At 37.5% G+C, this 23,216-nt stretch overlaps 1 protein-coding gene across 2 annotated transcripts in view; it reads right to left on the bottom strand.

Moving 5' to 3' along the window:
• The window catches only part of EPHA3 (EPH receptor A3), a 518,078-nt gene that overhangs the window by 168,333 nt on the left and 326,529 nt on the right, over positions 1 to 23,216 (bottom strand). For both annotated transcript variants that reach the window (XM_006894137.1, XM_006894138.1), the window contains exons 4-5: positions 15,109 to 15,264; positions 14,082 to 14,417 (exon numbers count right to left, since the gene is read on the bottom strand). In XM_006894137.1, the coding sequence (XP_006894199.1) occupies positions 14,082 to 14,417; positions 15,109 to 15,264 (492 nt within the window). The remainder of the gene's footprint in view (positions 1 to 14,081; positions 14,418 to 15,108; positions 15,265 to 23,216) is intronic.

Below are 23,216 nucleotides of genomic sequence, written 5' to 3'. Positions count from 1 at the left end.
CTTTTTCCTGTTTGTCTGTCTTATTATTAATAATTATAAAAATACTTTACCCTCGGTCTGCAACAGGATGCTCAAGAACACCAAATATCAGTCTGGAGACTAAGGTGGGCATGATCCAGACTATGGTCTTCACAATGACTTGCTATGCATCAGAGAGCTGGACAATGACTAATGATGACAGAAGAAGGATTGGTGCCTTTGGGATGTAGAGAAGATTGTTGGATATACCATAAACTGCCAAAAGAATCAACAGGTCACTCCTAGAGATGGTAAAATAAAGATTCTCCTTGGAGGCTAGGATTTTGAAACTCTAGCTCACATACTTTGGTCTCATGGTCAGAAAGAATCAGTTCTTGGAGAGGGACATCATGCTTGGAAGGGTGGAGAGACAGTGCAAGAGAGGAAGAACCAGGATGAGATGGATTAACTAGTTTCTTTCTAGGAAGTTTTGGTGGTGTAGTTCCTAAGAAGTTGGGGTGCTAATGGAAGGCCATATCTCTCTGGTGGTTCTAATTTACCAGTGGCACCACAGGAAAAAGGCAGGAAATCTCCTACTCTGTGAATTACAGCCACCAAAAACCCATTGAATGGTCAGCTGTTAGTTCAGACATAGTATAAATACTTTTGAGAGTAAAGTAAGGTGGCTATTTTATATTTTATATATAATTTTATATAAATATAAATATGAATATGAAAAAGAATAGGAATAGGAGTAGAAATAATAGAAATAGAAATATCTATCTATCTATCTTTGGATATATCTTTTGTAGATATGTATTGCCTAATGTTCGTCTTTATAAATCCTTTAATTTATACTCATTTTTAGATTCTATCTTACCCTAAATAGCACAAGTATCAAATATCAAACTTCCCATTAAATAGAAATAGTTCTACTGTACTTTCCCATGGATGCCTCAGTGTCTACACAACATTTATATAGGTACTGATGTACATGCACACGTGTGTGTGTAATTCTATGTGTATAAATGTATATAGATGTTCACACAATTATGTGTATAATTAATAAAATGAGAATCATTTACTACATCAAGGGTCATTATAAATAATATATATGAATTACAGTTTTTAATATCCCAGCACAATCACTCCAAAGTAGAATTTTACAGAATGTGACCTCACACATTTCAATATTTATTTACAAATTCATTTTTATTTCTTTCTTTTTAAATGAGAACTTCTGTAACCTTCTGTTAGAGTAGACTCAATGGACAGCATGGCTGTGCTGGAGACTGGATACAAGGACTAATTTAGCATCATGATAGTCACACTTGTTCTTTCTAGATTATTCAACCCTTACAAGAATCCCTGCACAGTATTTACATAAAATAGAAATGGAAAGATTACACTGATCCAAGATAGTTCAAATATTCCTTGGCATTTGTTTTAAAACAAGACAGAATATAAATGTAAAAACATAGCAACAGCAATTCCACTAAACTTAAGTGTACAAAAAAGACTGACAGGATTAGTAAATTATGTGGGAGTTACTGTACTTACAGCTTGACATTTAATACAATCAGTTTCTACTTTGTCTTCAAGATGGTTTTTATTCAAGTCATATTTGTTTTAAATTTAAATTATTATTAGATTATTTTTCAGATGCAGATAATTAAACTTGTGTAACAACAACAACAACAACTAGGTAAATGGAGGAAAACTAAGAAATTATCTTTTATATTTTTACTTTTACAAAAAGATGAAATAAGCCCTGTGGTACATAAGCTATTCAGAAGCTCAAACTATACAACAGGAATTTAGAGGACTATTAATATGTTTCTATAAATGTCCCAGAATTCTATACTCCTATAATGCAAATTTTAATGCTGTAGAGATAATGTGCATGGCACAGTATAGGGCAGGGTTCAGATCTGATATTTTTAGTGTCACTATGAGTCATATTCATTTTGATGGTATATAACAACATTCCAAAATGCCAGAGTAATAATGTCAGTCTTGAGACTAAGAAGCGCCTGATCAAGGCTGTAGTCTTTGCAATTACTTGCTATGCATCAGAAATCTGGACAAAGACTAGGCATGATACAAGGAGAATTAATGCCTTTGAGCTGTGGTGCTGGAGAAGAGTATTGAATATACCATAGAATGCTAGGAGAACAAACAGGTTCATCCTAGAGAGGGTGAGACCAAGCTATTCCTTCGAGGCAAGGATTCTGAAGCTTTGTCTGACGTACTTTGGACATGATGCAAGGAGGAACCAGTGCTTGGAGAGGGATGCCATGCTTGGGAGGGTGGAGGGACGGCGCAGGAGAGGAATACCCTCTATGAGATGGATTGATTCAATGACTGGGGTAATAAGGGTAGTTGTGTTAGTGATAAGTTTGGCACAAGATAGAGTAGGTTTCAAGACTATTGTATATAGGGTTGCTACGAGTTGCAAGTGACTCGACAGCACATAATAACAACAACAATTTCTACACACACAAAGAAAGAAAATATGCAGTGTTTGTGCAAAGCCCTTTCATCCTTAAACATGTTGTGTACCATCAACTTAGAATTAGCTCATGGCTTACCTTGAAGCAGGTCTTCAGAGGCAGTAAATGATTGCCTATCCATTCCCCAGGCAGCAGCTGGAGTATTTGAACCACATGCCTTAGTGATTGCAGCACAGATTCTTACCACTAATTCACCAGAGCTCTCTATCATGATAGGATATTATTTTTCCTCTTCAGCATGAATCATAGGAATGAAAATATCCTAACAGTGTAGAACAGATACTTTGGACTTTCACAGTCAAAACTAAAAAACCAAACCTGACAACTTATTTGGCAAGTGCTTGACAATGTATAGTGGCACAGGAGCATTTTCTATCTTTGACCTTGACATTCTTTGGCTTGGTAAGAATTTCACAGCCCTTGCATATGGGGTGTCATCCAACATACTTATAACAGATTTCAACATTTATCACAATAATTTTCTGATAGATGGCAGTAAAATTATTGAAAAAAGAGACAGGGACAGTGGTATTGTATAGGTTAGCATCTATGCTAAGGGTATAAAATAATAAATTAATAATAATTGCTAACACTGAGATAAAATTTTTGGAGACATTACAATATAATGAAAAGTTTATTATGAAAAAATATATAGAAAAATTTAGTTATGGTTAATATACACTGTGGTAATAGATTTGCTTTTGAGAATTAGAGAACATTTTCTTGCTAAACATTTTATTTATACCATTTTAAAGTAATTTGCATATATTGCAAAAAAGTTCTTGTTCTATAACAACTTAATATATTTAACTTAACTTGATTCTAGAATAGCAGAAAAAAACACTCAAGAAAACTGTAACTATATCCCCAGACACATATCTGTGCCATTATCTGGAGCTGTATTAAGGATCAAAAATGACCACTATTCCAGAATTCAATTTAGATCTTGGAAGCTCCCAGACTGCCTCTGGTTGCAAGTATTCCACATTATTGCCGTTTCAAGTTCCTATAAAGATTTTTAAAAACTGTCAGGACAATATATGACTGAGCTTTTGTTCAGCTTATTGCTCATGTTGTCGATATGTAATACATTCCATATCAGAATGTGAAGGCTGAAAATCATCATTAACATGTTAAATGGTGTAGAATGCCCCCGGCACACCCTGATACATCACTACCACTCATGGAACCCAACTCCCAGATGTACAGGTATCCGCATCAATTTCAAGTCAGAAAGCAACTTACCACATATGCAAATTTCATGACAGAAATGTTGATGTGTGCATTTACTTACAATCTTTGTCCTTAATTCAGACCTCATTTGTTGGCTGAGATACATGAAAAGCTAAGACTTACATTTTGGGGATTGCTGGTTATACAGGTGAAAAGAAGAGGGAGGGATTTCAACAGAATACATCACTGAAGTCCTATAAACCCCACCCTGTTACACACAAGGTCTCTCTGAATCAGAACTAACTTGGCAGAGCCATGTTAAAAGACAAAAACGAAAACTAAAATACAACAACAAAAAAGTAACCACACACATGATGTTAAATCAAACCTAACCCACTGCCATCAAGTTGATTCTGATTCATAGTTACCCTCCATAGTATTTCCTAGGCTGTAAAACTTTACAGAAGAAGAATGTTCATCTTTCTCCTCGACATATTTGAAGTGCTTACCTTCAGTTGTTATTTAACAACAATAACAATGGCAACATAGGGAGAGCTACATTGGCCTAGTGGACAGAAAGTTATGCTACCAAGCCCAAGGTGGGTAATTTTAATCTGCGGCCTTCAGACCTGGTTCAAATTGGTTTTTTATCAAACATTCTTCTAAGTGGTATAGCACTGGTCTGTACATTGCTGTACAGAGCTAACTTGTGGTTGCTGTGATGCTAAAGACTGTGACACAGATGTGTCAAATGTGATAATGGTTACCCATGGTGGACAGTGTTTGCTGGAGCTTCCCTACTAAAACAAGCCTGGAAGGAGGAGCTGTATCCACTTACAAAACAGTTTGCTTCTGGAAACTCTATGAAAAGTCCTCAGGTCTTTCATTCATAGGGTTACTATGAGTCATCTACAACTCAAAGGCACTTAACAACAACAATCACCACCACCTTCAGTTAGCAGTGGATGAAGTGAGGAGGCAAAAAAACTACCATTTTATCTATAGTTTTCTTTAATCCATTTCTGATAATGCAAATCACCTTGTTTCATTCTGGGAAATAATTACAAAATAGAAATGTCATTTCCATTAAGGGAATGTTCAACACAATATCACTACTGAAAGGGAAGGTACAATGAAGTATAGGTGGATCAATGGAAATCAGAATTATGAGAGGAAATGGTAAAAAGAATAATTTCACAGCAGGTATGGTTATCATTAGTTGGAATAGTGTATGTGTGTGAATGTGTTGTTGTGTACCATCAAGTTGGAACAAACCCATAGGTGACATGTCAATGGGTTTTCATAGGTAGTAAATGACACAGGAGGAGGAGATTGCCTATCCCTCTTTCTTAGAGCAGCTAGAAGATTCGAACTATGTTGTATGTCTTTGGGATTACAGTACAGCTTCTTATCACTAAGTCTTCAGGAGCACTGGCCATATTTATATGTGTGGAAAATAATAGTTTGTTATAATTCAGGCGTTGTACCTACTAATTATATACTTCACCCCCAGACCAACTGGCACCATCATTATAGATGAAGAAAAGACTGAGTCTGTTAATAATTTCATCTTGCTCAAATCCACAATCAAGACTCTTGGCACCAGTATTTAGGAAATACAAAGACTAGTTGCTTTAGGAAAATGTCTGTCAGAAAACTCTCCAGAGAGTTGTTCTAAAGAACAACAATGTCAGTTTAGAGACTGAGGTGAATCTGATCTGGGCCATGGTATTTTCAATTGCTTATTCTGTGTTTGAGAGCTAGATAATGACAAAGAATGAGAGATGAAGAATATGCCTTTGAGTTTTGGTGCTGGGAAGTTGTTGTTCAGTGCCATCAAGTCAAGTATAAATCATTGTGACCCTCTGAACAAAAGATCTGAAACCAGTCCTGTCCTTTACCATTCTCACACTACCTGGCACGCAAGAGCCCATTGCAACAGTCACCTTGGCAATCCACCTAGTTAAGGGTCTTCCTCTGCTTTACCGACCCTCCACCCTTCCCAACATCATATCCTTCTCCCAGGAATAGCACCTCCTAGCAATATGCCAAAAGTATGTTAGGCAAAACTTCATCACTCTTCTCTTCAAGGTGCACTTTTGGTTGCATCCTCTCCAAGACTTATCTATTTGTTTCTCGGTTGTCCATGGAATTTTCAGTGCTCTTTTCTAACACCACAGCTCAAAGGCATCAATTCTTTTTCTGTCATCCTTATTTATTGTCCAGGACTCAGATGCATAGCTAGTGATCAGAAAAATCATGACCCGAATCTGACACACCTTAGTCCTCAAACTCACATCACTTCTCAATAATTTTGAAAGGTCTCTAACTGCAGATTTTCCCATTGCAATGTGTCTCCTTATTTCCTGACTGTTGGTATCAAGCATGTTACTGTGGATCTAAGCAAGATGAAGCTGTTGACAGTTTCAGTCTCTTCTCCATCCAACATAACACTACCTATTGATTCAGTGGTAAGAATCTTTCTTTGTTTTCTTAATATTGAGACACAATCCATGCTGAAGGTTGCATTCCTTGATATTCTGCAACAAGTGCTTCAAATCCTCCTTCAAATCCAAGCAAAGTTATGTCATCTGCATAATGCAGTTTATTGATGAGTCTCCCTCCAAACCTGATGCCACACTCCTCTTCATAGAGTCAAGCATCTTGGATAATTTTTTCATCATATAGATTGAATAGGTATGGGGATGGAATATATCCCTGACACACTCCCTTCCCAATTCCAAATCATGTAGTGCTCCCTTGCTCATTCACACAACAGTCTCCTAGACCAGATATAGGTTCCTCATGAGTACAATCAAATGCTCTGGGATTCTTGTTCTTCTCAATGTCAGCCACAATTTGTCATGATCCACACAAACACCTTTGCATAGTCAGTAAAGCACAAATAGACATTCTTTTGGTATTTTTTACTTCCAGCCAGGATATATCTGACATCAACAATGATGTCCCTGGTGCCACAGCCTCTTCTTAATCCTGCTTGAACTTCTGGCAATTCCCTATCTATGTATTGTTCCAGCTAGTTTTGAATGATCTTTAGCAGTATTTTGCTAGTGTGTGATATCAATGATATTGCTGGATAATTTCCACACTCAGTTGGATCACCCTTCTTAGGAATAGGAAAAAATATAGACCTCTGATAGACCTCTTCCAATCTGTTGGCCAGACAGCTGTCCTCCAAATTTCCTGGCATCGATCTATGAAATAAGTCCACAGATGCTAGGGAAGATTGTTGAATATATAATAGACTGCCAAGAGAACAAATAGGTCTGTCTTGGGAAGGGTGAATCAAGGTTGCTCCTTGGAGGTAAGGATTTTGAAGCTCTGTTTCACATACATTAGGCATATTGCTAGAAAGTACCAGTCTCTGGAGAAGAATATCATGGAAGGGTAAAAGGCCAGTACAGGAGAAGACGACTCTGGATGTGATGGGTTGACATAGTGACTGTGGCAAGGGGACTAGGTATGTCAGAAATGGCGAGATTGGCTTAGGATAGAGCCAGGTACAGAGCTATTATTATTTGTAGGGTAGCTATGAGTTATCATTGACTCAGCAGCAAACACAACAGTAATAATCTCACACTTTTTAAGATTAAATCCTTGAAGATAAGTTTTGAATGAAGTTACTTTACTGCTCAAAATGTGCATTATTTTTTTTTCTCCAATACAATACCAACTAATTTTCAAGATGCTTGACTTTGGTCATTGTCTAGTCTGAGACCCTATTATCCCTCAACATGAACCATCTCCTTCTGTCAAACTTGTCTTTCAAATGTTTTTTTCAGGGAATTAAAATGTTCAGTATTTTAATAAATACTTTCTTTACTCTTTACCTATATGAACTATTTCTATACTTCAAAGTATGCATCTCTTTTCTCAGTTTTCCCTACAATTCTCAGTCTGCTACTTCTATATTCATTTAATTATTTAGTATCTTCTGCATGTCTATTTTTTTAAAGAATTGTATATCTATATTGTAAATCACAACATAACCAAAACCTATATTGTACAAATATTTAAAAGACATATAAATGTATTTGCTGACTCATTAACCCATTCTACAATTCTCAATGAATAGAAAATGCTATTATTGTTAGGCACCATCGAGATGAGTACCGCTTATAGTGATCTTATGAACAAAAGATCTGAACCCTATTCTATCCTGCAGTATCCTCACACTTCCTGACACACACAAGCCCATTGCAGCAGTCACTGTGTCAATCCATCTGGCTGAGGGTCTTTCTCTCCTTTGCCAACTGTCCACCCTTCCCAGCATCATGTCCTTCTCCAAGGAATAGTCAACCATAATATTTTTACTTTGATTAATACATTTTAACCTGGTTTCTTTGTCTTGGACACTAAAAGAATACTAAAAAGATTATTAGATATCATGAGAATTTTTTTTATAAATGCAATATATATATGTGTGTGTGTGTGTGTGTGTGTGTGTGTCTGTCTACACACACACACACAAAGTTTGAAAATGTCTAACAATTCAAAGTAAAAAGCAGTACCATGTGAAAATTTATAAATACGGAACCAGAATCAAAAGTGATTTCAAATATTTCAATCAGGTTAGCTGAGGGGAGAGAACAATGTCATTAACAGAGAAGTAAGAGTCAAAGCAGGTGAGGGAGGACATGTTTTAACTACATAGTGACAGGAATTTGTATGAGACAACCATTCATTCATTCATCAAACACCTGATTGTTATACTGTGCTAGAAAAATTCTTATAAATTAGATAAACGAATGTGAACATTTAGACAAGGTTTATGTACTTACCAAATTTACATTCCCCTAGCATTTGTGTTCAATTTAAAAAGAGACACAAATAGGAAATTGTTATTGACCCTCAGGAAGGGACAATCTTTGGAGTGAGGGTGTAAATCAGGCTGTAAGTGGAAAATAAAGAGTGTCAATGAGAGTTCAGACACAGAAATAAGGACTAATCTAGTAGCAAGCGTAACCACAAAAGCAAAGTCAGGAGAACGAGAATGAAGTTATGAAGAAATACTTAAGCAACCTGAAATATAAGGGATTGTTGCTACTATAGTTATCAGGAGGTGTACTGCACCAATAAAGTCTATAGTCTGGAAGAGGAACATGTCCATATTATTGAGGAGCAACTAATGTCAGTTTGAGGACTACATCAATTACTTGCTATTCATCTGAGAGCTGTAGAATGGCTAAGGATGACATAAAAACAGTTGTTGCTTTTGAATCTTTGGTGTTAGAGAAGAGTAATTAATATCCTGTGGATTACCAAAAGAACAAATAGATATATCTTGGAGAAACTGCAGCCAGATTTTCCTTGGAGACAAAGACGATGAAGGTTCATCTCATATACCTTGGGCAGGTTGGTAAGGGACATTATTCCTTGGAGAGTAACATCATGCTTGGGAAGGTGGAGGAACAGAGCAGGAGAGGAAGAGACTCAACCAAGCAGGTTGACGTAGTCACTGTAACAATGAGCTTGAGTGTGTCAGACATTGTTAAGATGGCACAGGATAGGACAAGTTTCACTATGATTCATACTGGACTCAAAGGCACCAAGCCCAATTATGATGAAGAAGGATCTGCATGACATAAAAGGCAGCAAAAATAAGTACTAAAGAGTGTTTGACATATAGTCTAGGAGGGAAGAGAACATAGTCAGGTAAAAATATAAATTCAAAGGAAATAAATGAATGGGAAGGAGATAACAGCTCTGGTGTTCTAGTAGTAAGAAAATGCACTGCAATCCTAAAGGCATGTGGTTTAAAACCATCACTGGCGGTGTGGAAGAATGAACAATCTCATCCTATGTGATTAACAGCCTGTGAAAACCCGCTGCTGGGTCAGCTATAGGTCGCTTCTGACTAGATGGTACTCAATGGCAACAACTATAGTTATCCCAGGAGCTCTCATGACGCAATTAGGAGAGAGAGAGTTTTGCTGCCAACCAATAGGTGGTGCCTCTCTGAATCTACAAGCTGATTCATGGAAGAAAGGTGGACAATTTCCCCCTGAGCAATGAACAGTCTCTGAAAACCCAGTAGACAGTCAGTTGCTATGAATTGCTTCCAGCTTGAAGTCCATAAAAGGGAAACAAAAAAAGAGAAAGACTTTAAGTACGTAGCATTAATAGATTATTGTTGTTGTTCCGTTGAGTTGGAACCAACCCATAGCTGATAATCCAGCAGGCTTTCAGAGGCAGGACATCCCAAGGCAGGATACTACTCATCCTTCTCTCTAGTAGTAGCTGGTGAATTTGAACTAAGTGGCTTTGGGAAAACTGCAGCCTCTTACCACCAGGCTACTGGATATCCCTATTAATAAATTAGGTGGGGGGGGGGGAATTATCTTTCCTTAATAAGGGTGTGAGTTGGTATTGGATAGATAGAAATGATGAGGTGATCCTCTTGCAGAATACAACCAAGCAAGTCTCTAAGGTGTGACAGAGCAGAGGTGTAAACAGATTCTCTCAGAACAGCCCCTTTGCCACCTCAAGAATTCCTTTTAGTGGTTTTATGGAACAACAGGATTGAAGAAAGAGGAGGAAAACAAGAGGTGAAAATGGCATTTTAGCTGGAAGACATGATCAATAGTTTTATCGTGTCATGAAATGTTGGAAAAGACACATATCTTTTTGGAATTTCAGTTCTCCGTTATAGAATACAAAATGTGGTGGATTCAGAAACTCCATACTGCCTATAAAGGTTCTCTTAACTCGTATGAGATTGTTATCTTTAATAAAATAGAATAAATATGGGAGATCACATATAGCATTTGAGCACAAACAGAAGCAGCCATTTCTTTAGTGAAATAGTTATTTCTGGAAATAAACGGTAAATACCTGCACTTCAAGGAAGGAAACAAAGAAATAGTACATGGAAATGAATGCAAAATTAACATTACAGATTTTTGTTTTGTGACATGCAGTTCTCTCTCTACATGCTTGATTGAAAGATACAAGGATATGTTGTTCTCAGTGACATATTTTGTGAAAGTATTAAAAGCTGAGAACTAATACCTGAATTTACAACATAACCCTCTGCAATTTAGATGGTGCCTTATCATGTGGTCATCACATGGCTTTTGTAGTGTAATCAAGAGTAAAATCAACAAACCCAATCCCCCAAACTAAATTAAAAGGGACACATTCACAGTTCTCCTTTATACCATGTTGAAGATATAGAGATGTGGAGGAATTTAAACAGCACGACATCATATCTATCACAGCCATATCTTCCCTGTGGCAGGGAGCTTGTTTTTCAAGGCTATCAGTCCATTAACCTTCACAAGAATGAAAATAAAGGAAAACAAAGAAACATTCCCTGCAGAAATGGTATTGCTTCTAATCTCACTTTATACACACACACACACACACACACACACACTGGGGATCTGAAGGTGGAATAAAGACCTCTGCTTCCCTGGGCACACAGGAAATCTGGGCAAACAGGAAAATACTGACACCCTGAAAGAAATATACAAACTGCCCGCTGGTGTGTATAGTAGACAGTTTAAAGGGGTGAGGGGCTGCGAAGAGTAACTGATATCATTCCTGCTGAATCTCTGTCTTCCTCTGTGATTTGTAACTGGGAGGGCCAAAGCGTCAACCCCATTTATTTTTAATGTCTTGGCCTGCTCTTTCTTGCCACTTTACCTAGATTCATTCACTGTATATATTTGGAACTATTAGTTTTCTGAAAAATGCATTGTCAGAGAGCCAGAGGGAAATGATAAGATAGTATATGAGGAGCTTTTGCTTGTTTTTATACGTTCTTGTTTGACTTAAGAGATAATTATAACACAGATTGATGCTCCTATTTTAAACAAAGTAGTAAATCATGTTGAGATATAGAATTTGGAAAAGCCATTTGCCACATCATTATGATTTCTTAAGATTCCTTAAAATTCACTGAATATGAGAAGCTATAAGTTTGAGCTATATACCAATGGCATTAGTAATTTTTTTTTACTCTCATGGAAGACAGTTAAGTAACATAAGTTACAAATTTTAAATATCATTAGTTATAAGTACAGATATCACTATCATGAATTGAATTAAAACTAAGACTTATGTACGTTGGCCTGGTGTCTAGCTCTAAGCAAAAGAAATTGCAAATTCAATAAGCAAGACTTGAATAATGATTTAACATACTTCATTTTAATGTCATGTCTTTGTCACAGGTTTATTTATCACCAGACGAGACAACCTAAAAATGTAAAGTTCCTTCAACATATGACATGAGATGCAAAATAGGAATGAAAAAATTGATTTGGAATTAGAACTATCCATAGTTGAAAGTGGCCTTTACTGGAGGAAAAATTAAAAATACCAAACAATGGACATGTCAGAGGATTGGATTCCTCTAGTCAGAGGAGCAAGCACAGGTTCGGGAAGTCTCTCTTCCAGAAGAAGTTTCTCTTTTGGAATTTTCTCTTCCTCTGGAAGAGCAGAAGTCAAGTCTTTGGTTGCCAGTTTATGTAGAGAATGAGGTAGGCAAGGATATTGACTTCGGCAGTTCGTTGGAGGGATGAATACGCATAGGTGAATTTTACACTAACCAGCATAAAAGAAGTGTAATATTTTAATATTTTAAAAGACAGCAGAGTCATACCAGTGAACATTTGCCAAACATTAGACCTCTGTAACACTTACTGACGATGTGCCCTCAAGTAGTTAACTTCTCGTGAGCCAGTCAATGAGAGAAAAACACTTTTGTGAGAGTCTTAACTAATCAAGCAAGAATTGACTAGAATATTTTGGGGTTTAAACTCTCCTCCACCTGATGGAAGAGCTTTGTCATCCCTCTTCGCCCTTTCTATGTAATACTTAGAAGGTAAGGCCCTTCCCATTTCAGAATGGTTAGGTTTCCCTAATTTAAGCCAAATGGTGATGGGAATCTTTGTTTATACCCAATCCAGATTTCCTGCTCAGGATGAGCTCATCTGGGAACCGGCTTGTGGAATCTCTATTTCTCATTAAAGCATGGTCAGGTTGGCATCCTGCCTCTTTTTTCCCCTCCATTTTCAGTTTCTTATGAAAAAATACTGCAATAGTACCTCTGGTTTTAGTTACTCAGAATGTACTCCTAATAATCATATCCTGTGCCAAAAATTATACAGAACAAGCATCTACAAATTTAACTTTTATTTTATTACAAAATTATCATTTATTCATCACAGCTAGTAATATTGAAATCTAATTGTTATATATCAAAGTTATAGCACATGTGACTTTCTAATTGTAATTTTCCACACAAAAGGTTGATTGGGTAAGGGAATTAGAACTAAAGTTCTATAAGTCATTTCAGACACTGCACAGTTTAAAATAAGTTACAAAAATCTACAAAGAACAAAATACTACTTCAGATATTTTTTTTTTTACTTCAGATATTTTAAAAGATGAGTTAAAAGAAAAGTTGTGGATATAAAATGAGGAAAAGTGAGAAGTAGTTAAAATTACTTCTATTTTTAGTCTGTGAATATATAAACTTTTGCTTTTATTTGCGGGAAAATCATCAATAGAATCATAACATCATTTTAGCAACCTCAGCTCCTTCATTATGCTTCCCCACAATCTGAAATTTTGGAAACTTAAAATTGTAAATCTATAATGACGATTAAATAATTATCCTTTGCTTTTATATGTTTAGTTTTAACCAGATATTACAGCTATCCAAGTACTTTGGACATATAAAATAACTATATAAAAATTTAGATATAATTCTAACTAAAGGAAACAAATGTTCTAGGTGAAACTCACGGTATTTTAACTTTTTTTGAAAATGTAAATGTTTTAAGGAATCTCACTACTGCTGTCATATTCCTACCATTTTTTAAAGATTTCAAATTAGGAAGCAAAGAATTAATCTAGTTAAAAGTCACCTAATACTTACATTTGGAGAATTAACTTTATTTATTGTACAATAAACACTCTCAAACACCCATTGTTGTTCGAACTCAGTTGGAATCAACTCATTGCTGGTCCTTCCTGTGGGCTTTCAGAGGCTGTTAGTCATAAGGGATGAGATTGCCCATCTTTCTCTTATTAAACGGCTGGTGAATTTGAGCTGCTAGGGAGGCACGACCTTTAGGTTTATAACACAGCCCTCTTCAGACTACATCAACACAGCTCTAATGTACCACAATCCACTTAAAAAAACCTCAACTCTCCTTGAGCCTGTTCTGACCCACAGAGGCCATTCAGTAGATTTCCTAGACTAACAAGCTTTCTGCAGTTAGTAGATTTGAACTCTTGTCCTTTCAATGACTAGCTCAACATATTACAGACTATGTGTCCTAAAATTCTAGAAGAAATAACTTCAGGATTTTTTCCAAATACTTTCACTCTTGTTTCCACAATCTTTATCCAAACTATTAGTTGACTTTGACGTGAGGCGAAAGAGGCATCCAAGCATGTACTCACCTGCCTGATTAGTTGTGATGCTGACTGCAGCAAACTGCCTGGGAGGAGAGCTCAGCTCTGATACCCCATTAATGGCGTCAATCTCAAAAGTGTAGTTAGTATGTGCCAGGAGGTCTGTCACTGTCACTGTGGAGTTGGTGAGTCCAAACTGTCGAGGGAGGAAACGGACATTTGGGCTGCAGGGCTCACACTGTTTTATATTCCACTCGCATTTTTTACAGATGATGTTGAAGGTAACATCTTTCCGGCCTCCTGTGTCCAGAGGCCAACTCCAGTCCAGAATAACCGAGGTTTCGTTTATATTAGAGATAACATTTCTTGGTGCAGATGGAGGTCCTGCAAAGTAGTTCAACAAAGATTAATGAGCTTTACTTCTGTTTTCTACTACAAGGGAAGTAAGTAATTTACAATGGAATTGGAAAAAAGGTAAATAACCACCTTTCTTTATTATCTACTCTTAATTCGTCCTTAGAGGGCCCATGAGATTAGAGACACATGGATTCAAGAGCACTGTCCTCCCGAGATATGAGCAGGGGAGTTCAGAGTCAAGGCTGAGGATGCATTCAGGAAACCTCACAAAGGACCTGACCACTAAATTCAATGCCCCTGTGAATAGTTATGAAAACTTTAGTATTAGTTTTATAAATCTTCGTCTCTTTTCTGTATAACCTATGACCAATATACTGCAAGAGGGAATAGAAATGTAAAAACATAAATCCCATGCCTATATCCTCCCTTATCCGGTCAAATGCACTGCAAAATCTTAAACAAGATACAGATTCCTTCCCCCCCACCCCCCACCCCCACCCGCCCTTTTCTTTCTAGGAGTCTTCGTGCAGGAAGTGCTTTAAAAACAGGTTCATTTTGTGTGATAAATGTTGCATTTTTGGTGAAGCAAGCATGGAGACTGAAGCAGAAAAAAGCTTTCCATTTGCACATGGATTTGAAAAAAATAAAAGAAAAAAGGACAAGAACAAGAAAAAGAAAAGTATAAGATGGAGGCATGGGTTGCAGCAAAACTACTCACGGGTACAAGCCATGGATGGAGGGTCTTTGTCTGCTCGGAAGTAATTATTCTCACACCTGCAGTTCATTGAACCATCTTCCTGCGTGGAACTGTGAGGTGGACACTTGGCACACTTCATATTACCAGCTGAAGCCTTGTAGAAACCGGGCCGACAAGCTAGGGGGAAAAAAAATCTTTTAAAATGACACTGTGATTTTGAAAACAGATTTTCAGAATGGCTAACAGATTCAAGGGTATTAGAACACTTAAAGCTCCCCTGCCTGCCAGTTGAAGCCAATTCATAGCTGACTCTCCAGAGAGTTTCTGAGCCTGAAAACAGCAAGTAAGGGGCCCAGTTTTCTCCTGCAAAGCTGATGGGGGCCTTTGGGTTAACAACGCAACTCCCTATGGACTAAGCCAGCAGAACTCCCAATTAGAACACTTATTCATTGTAAAAGGAGGGCAGAGAAAGAAAAATCTATTTCCTACTAGAAATAGAGAAGGAAATATCGTGGAATAGTGTAGCTATTTCATATATACACTTGAATTTGCAGCAAATGTAAAGGGAAGAAGGGGGAAACCCTACAAAATTTAGATTATTTTGGCACTACATATGACGAAATTTCGAGCTCATGTTTTCACAGCTTTATTTGGCATTGGCCTATTTGTGGAGAAAATAAAGCAAAACCATGTCACCGTGTAGTCATTGCTTATTTTATACATGATGCAATCTGGATACTATCTGCATTGGCGTTCCCAGCATACATTACTAATTGCTTTCTCTGTGCATAACATTTCCCCCACAAATTGGAAGCAACCGAAGGAAGAAATCGTGGGTTCCTCTATATTTTAAACTATTACTACATAAATTTCATGAGCTATGATTTTTTTCCTTCACAATATTATAACTTCTATACCAAAGCATGAAATAATGTTTTCCCTTTTTCCCTCATTTATGCTTGAAAAATAGAGGGAGTAATCAAAAATGCACACCAATCTCGTTGTTGAGTCAAAAACGACTCATAGAGACACTGCAGGACAAAGTGGAAGTGACCCTTAGTTTTGAAGATCATAAACTTTACTGACGAGGACCGATCCATCTTTCTCCATCAGAGTGTCTAAAAGGTTTTATCTACTGACTCTGAAGGTCAGCAATGGAGCGCTTAACAACTAGGTTAACTAAGACTCCTTGAGAGAAGTACAGTTTCTTCTGAATAAACGTAGGTTAATCGTTATTAAATTAAGGTTCGTTCTGTCACTCTGTTAGTTCTACTTTCTTTCAGGCCATATCTCTGTAGGACATATTTTTTGTAAACACACATTTTGTTACTGGTTTAAATTCTACATGTTGTGATTTGATGAAACTAACATGATGAAGAACAAGGATGTCAGTTCAAAGACTAAAAACCGTAGTCTTTCCAAATACACGCTAAGCACCTGAGAGTTGGACAGTCAATAAAGATGCCGTTAAGTCATGATGCTGGACAAGAGTACTAAATATCCTATGGACTTCTTATAGAACAAATGAATATGTCTTGGGGAGGGTGCAGATTGGGTGCTCTTTAAAGATGTGGTGGTATAGCTTTGAGAAATGCTTTTTCTGTCCATTGCCCTGGCCATCATTACTGACTCCATCCCCACACTCCCACCTCGGTATAGACTCCAGCTGCCTTAACAGTGGACACATGGTTTACAGTAGATGAATATCTTCAACAAAGAGAGATAGAGCTAAAGAGGCTGAAAACAGAATGTAGTGAGGCATAGCCTGAACAGACCCCTGGAGATGGAACCCAAAGAGTTGACTTTGACTGTTATGAGAGGAGAATTGCTGAACTATTGAGAAAACCAGAGGCTTCTTCCATTTATGTGTTGGACTAAACCTGGGGACTTTCACTATGATATCCTTTGCCTTCCCTTTCCTCCTGACATCTTGTTTCCCTAATAAACCCCTTAACTCTTGCAACAAATATCAGACCTGGTGAAAAATGGAAGTAGGTGCAACAGCATGGAGGCTGTATCTTATCAAGGAATCAGTTTTATAGATTGAAAAGATGTACACTCTAACATGCTTGTTTGTTGCTATGGAGTGGGGGAGAAAGCACAGAAGGTTGCTTTTGTTGCTAGATGATAAAAAGAAAAGTTAAGTCGTAGCTTTATGGCCTGAGAAAAAGGGTAGAGAATAAAGATTAAACTGTAGATCTCATTAAAAATTTATGTATTGATGCTCCCGTCCTTGTCATAATTTTGGAATATATTGTAAAAATAAATATGAAGTAAGTGTAATATTAAGCTATATTGTAAAAATGATTTTAAGTCCTAGCAAGGAGGTTCTGATGCTTCCCACTTCTACTCATTAAGTAGACTCAGGTGGTCACCATGAGTTAGGCATACTTGTTAGTTTTCTTTAATGTCAAGCCCTAGAGCAAGGGTTCTGATGGGCTTTATCTTGCCTCAGTTCATTGTCAAAGTTTATCTTTGTCCAGTTGTCTTCTTTCAAATGGAACTCACCTCAGAGTACTGAGTGGGGCTTAAACTTTCCCAGGCCATGCATTCTACCAAATTTTACTACTTTCGATAAACTTTCCCCACATAGAAAGTTTTCTGGTTTTGCATATCCAATTTAACCATTATCTAAAGGCAGGTTCACATTCTTTCCATATCATTGTTGTAGTTGATTGCCGTCTAGTCGAGCATGATTCATAGTGACCCTATGAACAAAAGGCGTGAAGCCTTTCTATAACTATCATCATTTTTCAAAGTTCATAGAGATTCCAGAGGTATCAATATCTCCTCTCATTACAACTTTCAATATTCATGAACATTGCTACATAGAATATATCAATATTCATCAAGTACAGGCTTCCCGCAATCTACAATATATTTTAATTTAACAACATCTAACATAGGGTCGCTATGAGTCGCAGGCGACTCCACGGCACATAACAACAACAACAACAACAACAACAACAGTATAGTTAAATCTTAATTTCCTGGCTGCTGCTACCAAGAGTGTTGATTGTAGAGCCAAGCAAACTGAAACTGTCAACAATCTCAATCTCTTCCCCATCCGTCATGATGCTGCCAATCAGTCCAGAGGTGAGAATCTTTGTTTTCTTGATGTTGAGCTTCAATCCATATTGAAGGCTGTAGTACTTGACCTTTCCCAGCAAGTGCTTCAGGTTCTCCTCAGTTTCAGCAGGCAGGGCTGTTTCATCTGAATAACACAGATTGTTGATGAGTCTACCTCCAATCCTGATGCCACAGGATAAAGTCCAGGATAAAGTCCAGCCTCCCAGGTAATCTGTTCCACATATAGATTGAAAAGATACGGAGATAGGACACATTCTTGATGCATACCCTTCCCAATTTTGAAACATACAGTATTTGCTTGCTGTGTTCTGACGACTGCCTCCCGGTCCAAATATGTTGTTGTTATTATGTGCCATTGAGCCCTGGTCAATGGGAGATGGGTATTGAATGCTGTAGGCAAAAGTAGGAAGGGATAGTGGTGGAGTAAGGAAGTGTGGGTGGGCAGCAACATTGAATCTATTGGTCATTGCTATAACTGGATCCAAGTATAGGTTTCACATAAGCACAATTAAGTGGTCTGGGATTGACATTCTTAGCAGAGTCAGCCACAGTTTGCTGTGATCCACACAGTCAAATGCCTTTGCATATTCAATGAAACACAGATAGATATTATTCTGGTACTCTCTGCTTTCAGCTAACATTCATCTGACATTAGCTATAATATTCCTAGTACCATGACCTCTTCTAAATCCAGCCTGCACTTCAGGTAGTTCTCTGTTGATGTGCTGTTCCAGTCATTTTTAGATAATATTCATCAGAATCTTGCTTGTATGTGATATCAATGATACTGTTTGATAATTTCCACACTCTGTTGGATCAGCTTTCTTTAGACTTAGAACAAATATAGTCAGTTGGAGAGATGGTTTTTCTCCAGATTTCTTGGAACAACTTGGTGGGCACATCCAGGGCAGTGTCTGTTTGTTGAAATATGTCAATTGGTATGCCATCAGTTCCTGGGGCCTTGTTTTTGCCATTCTTTCAGAGTAGCTTGAAATTCTTCTGTCATCACCACAGGCTCTTACTCATATCTTGTTTCATGAAATTCTTCCGTATCTGCTAATTCCTTTTGGTACAATGACTCTGTGTACTCTTTCCATCTTCTTTTGATAGGAATGGACAAATCTGAAATCAGCTATCGAAAATGGAGTGGGGCATTGGGCCTTAAGACATAAGGACTTAAGTAACTGGCTTATTTACTCTCATGAATGTAGATGACTGTAAGGGGAAAGTTGGTCCTTCAGATATAAAAGACAATTGCTAGAAAAGTCAGAGGATGAGCTGTAGTGGTGAAACTTTGAAAAATGGCTTTTCTGTCCATTGTTTTCATCCCCAGTCTCCCAACCACATGTCTCCTGGAGCAAAATCTCCAGCTTCCTCATTCCTCATTCCAAATAGATCAGCATCTTCAATATGATCAGCAGCTGTGAGGTCAACGAGAACCAGAGAGCTCGCATGAGAGAGAGGAACACAAGTGTGCTAAAGAGGTTGAAGTGAAACTGAAGTGAGGCCTGATAGACCCCTGGAAATGGAGCCAGAAGAGCTGACTTGGGACTGCTATGAGATGAGGCTTGCTGAACCATTGAGGAAACTAGAAGCCTTTTGCATTTGTGTACTGGACTAAACCTGAGGATTTTTACTGTGATATAATTTGTCTTCCTTTGCCCTCCCTACAAGCTTGTTTCCCTAAAAAAAAAAAAAACACAAACTTTTTGCAACATATAGGGGACCCATTGATTAATGGAAGTAGGTGGTGCAACATGGGAGACTGACTGTCTTACCAAGGAATGGGTTTTATGTACTGGAAGTTATTTATGAGGACAGCTATCCTTTGTGGAAATTTTTTTGTTATGCTATGTACCATTGAGTCGCCTGTGACTCATAGAGACCCTATGTACAACAGCCCTAATGCCTGCTCTGTCCTGTGCCAATCTTATTGTCTCTGACACACCTTCCCCCATTTCCGCAGCCACTGCATCAATCCTTCTCATCGAGGGTCTTCCTCTCTTCCACTGTCCCTCCACCCTCCCAAGCATGACATCCCTTTTCAAGGACTGATTCTGCCTTGCAACATGTCAGACAAAGCTTCAGGATCTTTGCCTCCAAGAAGCAGCCTGGTCTCACCGTCTTTAGGAAGAACCTGTTTGTTTTCTTATGTATATTCAATACTCTTCTCCAGCACCCAGCTTAAAGGCATCAATTATCCTTCTATCCTCCCTAGTCATTGTCCAGATAGTGAAAGTCAAATTTAGCTTTCCCCACATACCATTGTTCCTCTTAGAAAAGAGAAGATTGTTACAACTTCATCTTATATACTTTGGGCATGTTGCTAGGAGGGACCAGTCCCTGGAAAATGACTTTAAACTCAGAAAAGTAGATGGTTGGTGAAAGAGGGGAAAACTCTTAATGAGATGCATTGACACAGCGACCTTAAAGGGGCTCAAGTGTGGCAGAGATGATGAGGCAAGGGTTGCCATGAGTCATATCAACTGCATTTAACAAGGACATAAAAGTATCTTTACCACCCTCATCAAATGTGTTCCTGAAGATAATGCATGCTGTATTCATAAACAATAGAATAAGCAATCATAATCAAGACTTGCTGCTTTCTAAATCCTATGAAGCAGGATCGCTCTAGGATGATTTTCCATCATATTGAACAACTTTTGGTGCCACATTGAGTTTTCTTCAAATAAATTCTATTGCCATAACTAAACATGGAATTGGAATATAAAGCTTTTAGTATTATCCTTAAGTCAGAAACTTCCACTCTAATTTAATGTCTCAATGCCTCAGGGGGAAATGATATAAAGTACATAAACAAAATATGCATTTAACTTCTGGTTTCAATTTAGCTCATCTTTTAATATTTTTAAATTTGCAAGAGGCCATTCAGAGTTTTTAAAAGATTAAGTTTCATTGCTACAATTCTTTTTGTTATACTGTATCCTTAAAAGGTTTATCTGTGTGTTTTTATGAGATTTTTATTAGACTTTTTTTGTCCTTTCCAATATTTAGTATAGAGATATTCACTCAATAGTCACTTTTTTGGTTAATATTAGAAATTATCATCCTATATGAAACTTAAAGAAAAAACAGTCACAAAAGCACTATTTTTTGTTACTAAATATTATACCACGTTTAAGTGAAAGCTTACATGCCAATTATAGATCACAGTCAGTAATTTACAAACAATATGTCCTATATTACACTTGGCTAAGACAATAAGTTGTTGTTATGTACCAATGAATTCCCACAACTCATAGTAGGCCTATGTACAATACTTCTAAACCTACCCTATCCTGAGCCAGTCTCACTAACTCTGATACTCCTAAACCCATTTCCCAAGTTACTTTATCAATTCAACTCATCTGGGATCTTCTGCTGTACTGTCCCTTCCAAGCATAATGTCCTTCTCCAAGGACTGGTTCCTTCTGGCCACATGCTCAAAGTACTTGAGACAGAGCTTCAAAATCCTTGCTTCCAAGGAGAAACTTGGTTTCATGCTCTCCATGATGGATCTATTTGTTTTCTTGGTGGTTCATGGTATGTCCAATAATCTTCTCTAGCATGACAACTCAAAGGCATTGATTCTTCTTCTGTCATCCTTAAACATTGTCCAACTTTCCGATGCCTATCAAACAATTGTGAAGACCTTGTCCTGGATCAGGCACTCCTTACTCTATATCATTGCTTTTAGCACTTTGGAAAGGTCCCTGAAATATAGTTTGTGGCCCACCAAAAGGATTATTAGATATCTTGCTAATAACATAAATCAAGTAAATAAAACTTTTTAAGTTGACTAAAAACAAAGCAACTTTATGAACCAACAGATCTGAACCTTGCCCCATCCTGCACCATCCTAAAAGTCTTCGCCATGCTCAAGCCTTTGTTACAGCCACAGTGGTAGTACATCTCATTGGTTTTATGTGGGAACATGCAAATAAGATATGTAGGTCGTTAATAGAGGGGATTAGTGAGGTTTATGATCTAGACAGGCTTAATCTGAGCAGGTGAAGAGGCAGGAAATAGGAAATTTCATTAAGAAGGAAGCATAGCATGCAGCACATTTAATATGGCGGTTATTCCTCTATGATTCGGAGTAGATCAAAAACTCAACACAGCGAAAACAGCAGCATATATTTATAATGAATGAATAAGTCTTTCAAAATTCTATTCTGCGATCCCTGGAATTATTTCTATAATTATAGCCATATTTTCCAAGTAACATTTCTTCTTTGTTTCCAATTTAGGCATACGATCAGTAGTAAATACTATAGCAACTCAATTGCATGTTTGAGCAGTTTCCAAACACAGAGGTTGGTAAAAATAAATTTGAATAATAGTCACAATACATAATTTTCCTCATAATCTTAAGTAGTCCTGATGGCTGTGTTTGTAGTGTTCCAATGGGCTAATGACAAGTTTCGTGGTTCAAATCCCTTTGTTGCTCCCTGGAAGAACTAAGGACAGCTTCCTTCTGTAAGGATTTACAGCTTCAGAAACTCAATGGTGGTAAACCCGATGGATCCTAAGAGTAAGTATAAACTTGGAGGCAGTGGTTTTGAGTTTGAGTGTACAGCCTTCTGTGCATTATCCAATCACAGGCATTTTTTACTTCTGGTCTTAGAATGTTCTTCTTCTTTCTAGACACAATCAAGATATGGTGCACACATTTTTTCTTCCAATTTATATGTTTTCTCACTTGTTCCAATCAAGTTTTTTACTCTATGAATGTATAGTTTATTTTTTATGTTTTTAGTTTTTATGCAGAGAAACTGGAACTCTTGTTCACTGTTGGTGGGAATGTAAGATGGTGCAACCATTGTGGAAGGCGGTGTGGTGCTTTCTCAAAAAATTGCAAATAGAGATACCATTTGACCCAGCAATCCCATTACTGGGAATATATCCCAGAGAGACCATGTCTGCCATCCAAGCAGATACATGCACACCCATGTTTATTGCAGCTTTGTTTACAATAGCAAAGAGTTGGAAGCAGCCTAAGGGCCCATCAACAAACTAATGGATAGAGAAGCTGTGGT

This window comes from Elephantulus edwardii, unplaced genomic scaffold (genome assembly GCF_000299155.1).
Source record: "Elephantulus edwardii isolate Elephantulus edwardi_28Jun2011 unplaced genomic scaffold, EleEdw1.0 scaffold00136, whole genome shotgun sequence".
NCBI lineage: Eukaryota > Metazoa > Chordata > Mammalia > Macroscelidea > Macroscelididae > Elephantulus > Elephantulus edwardii.
This window is presented reverse-complemented; position numbering and strand designations above follow the sequence as displayed.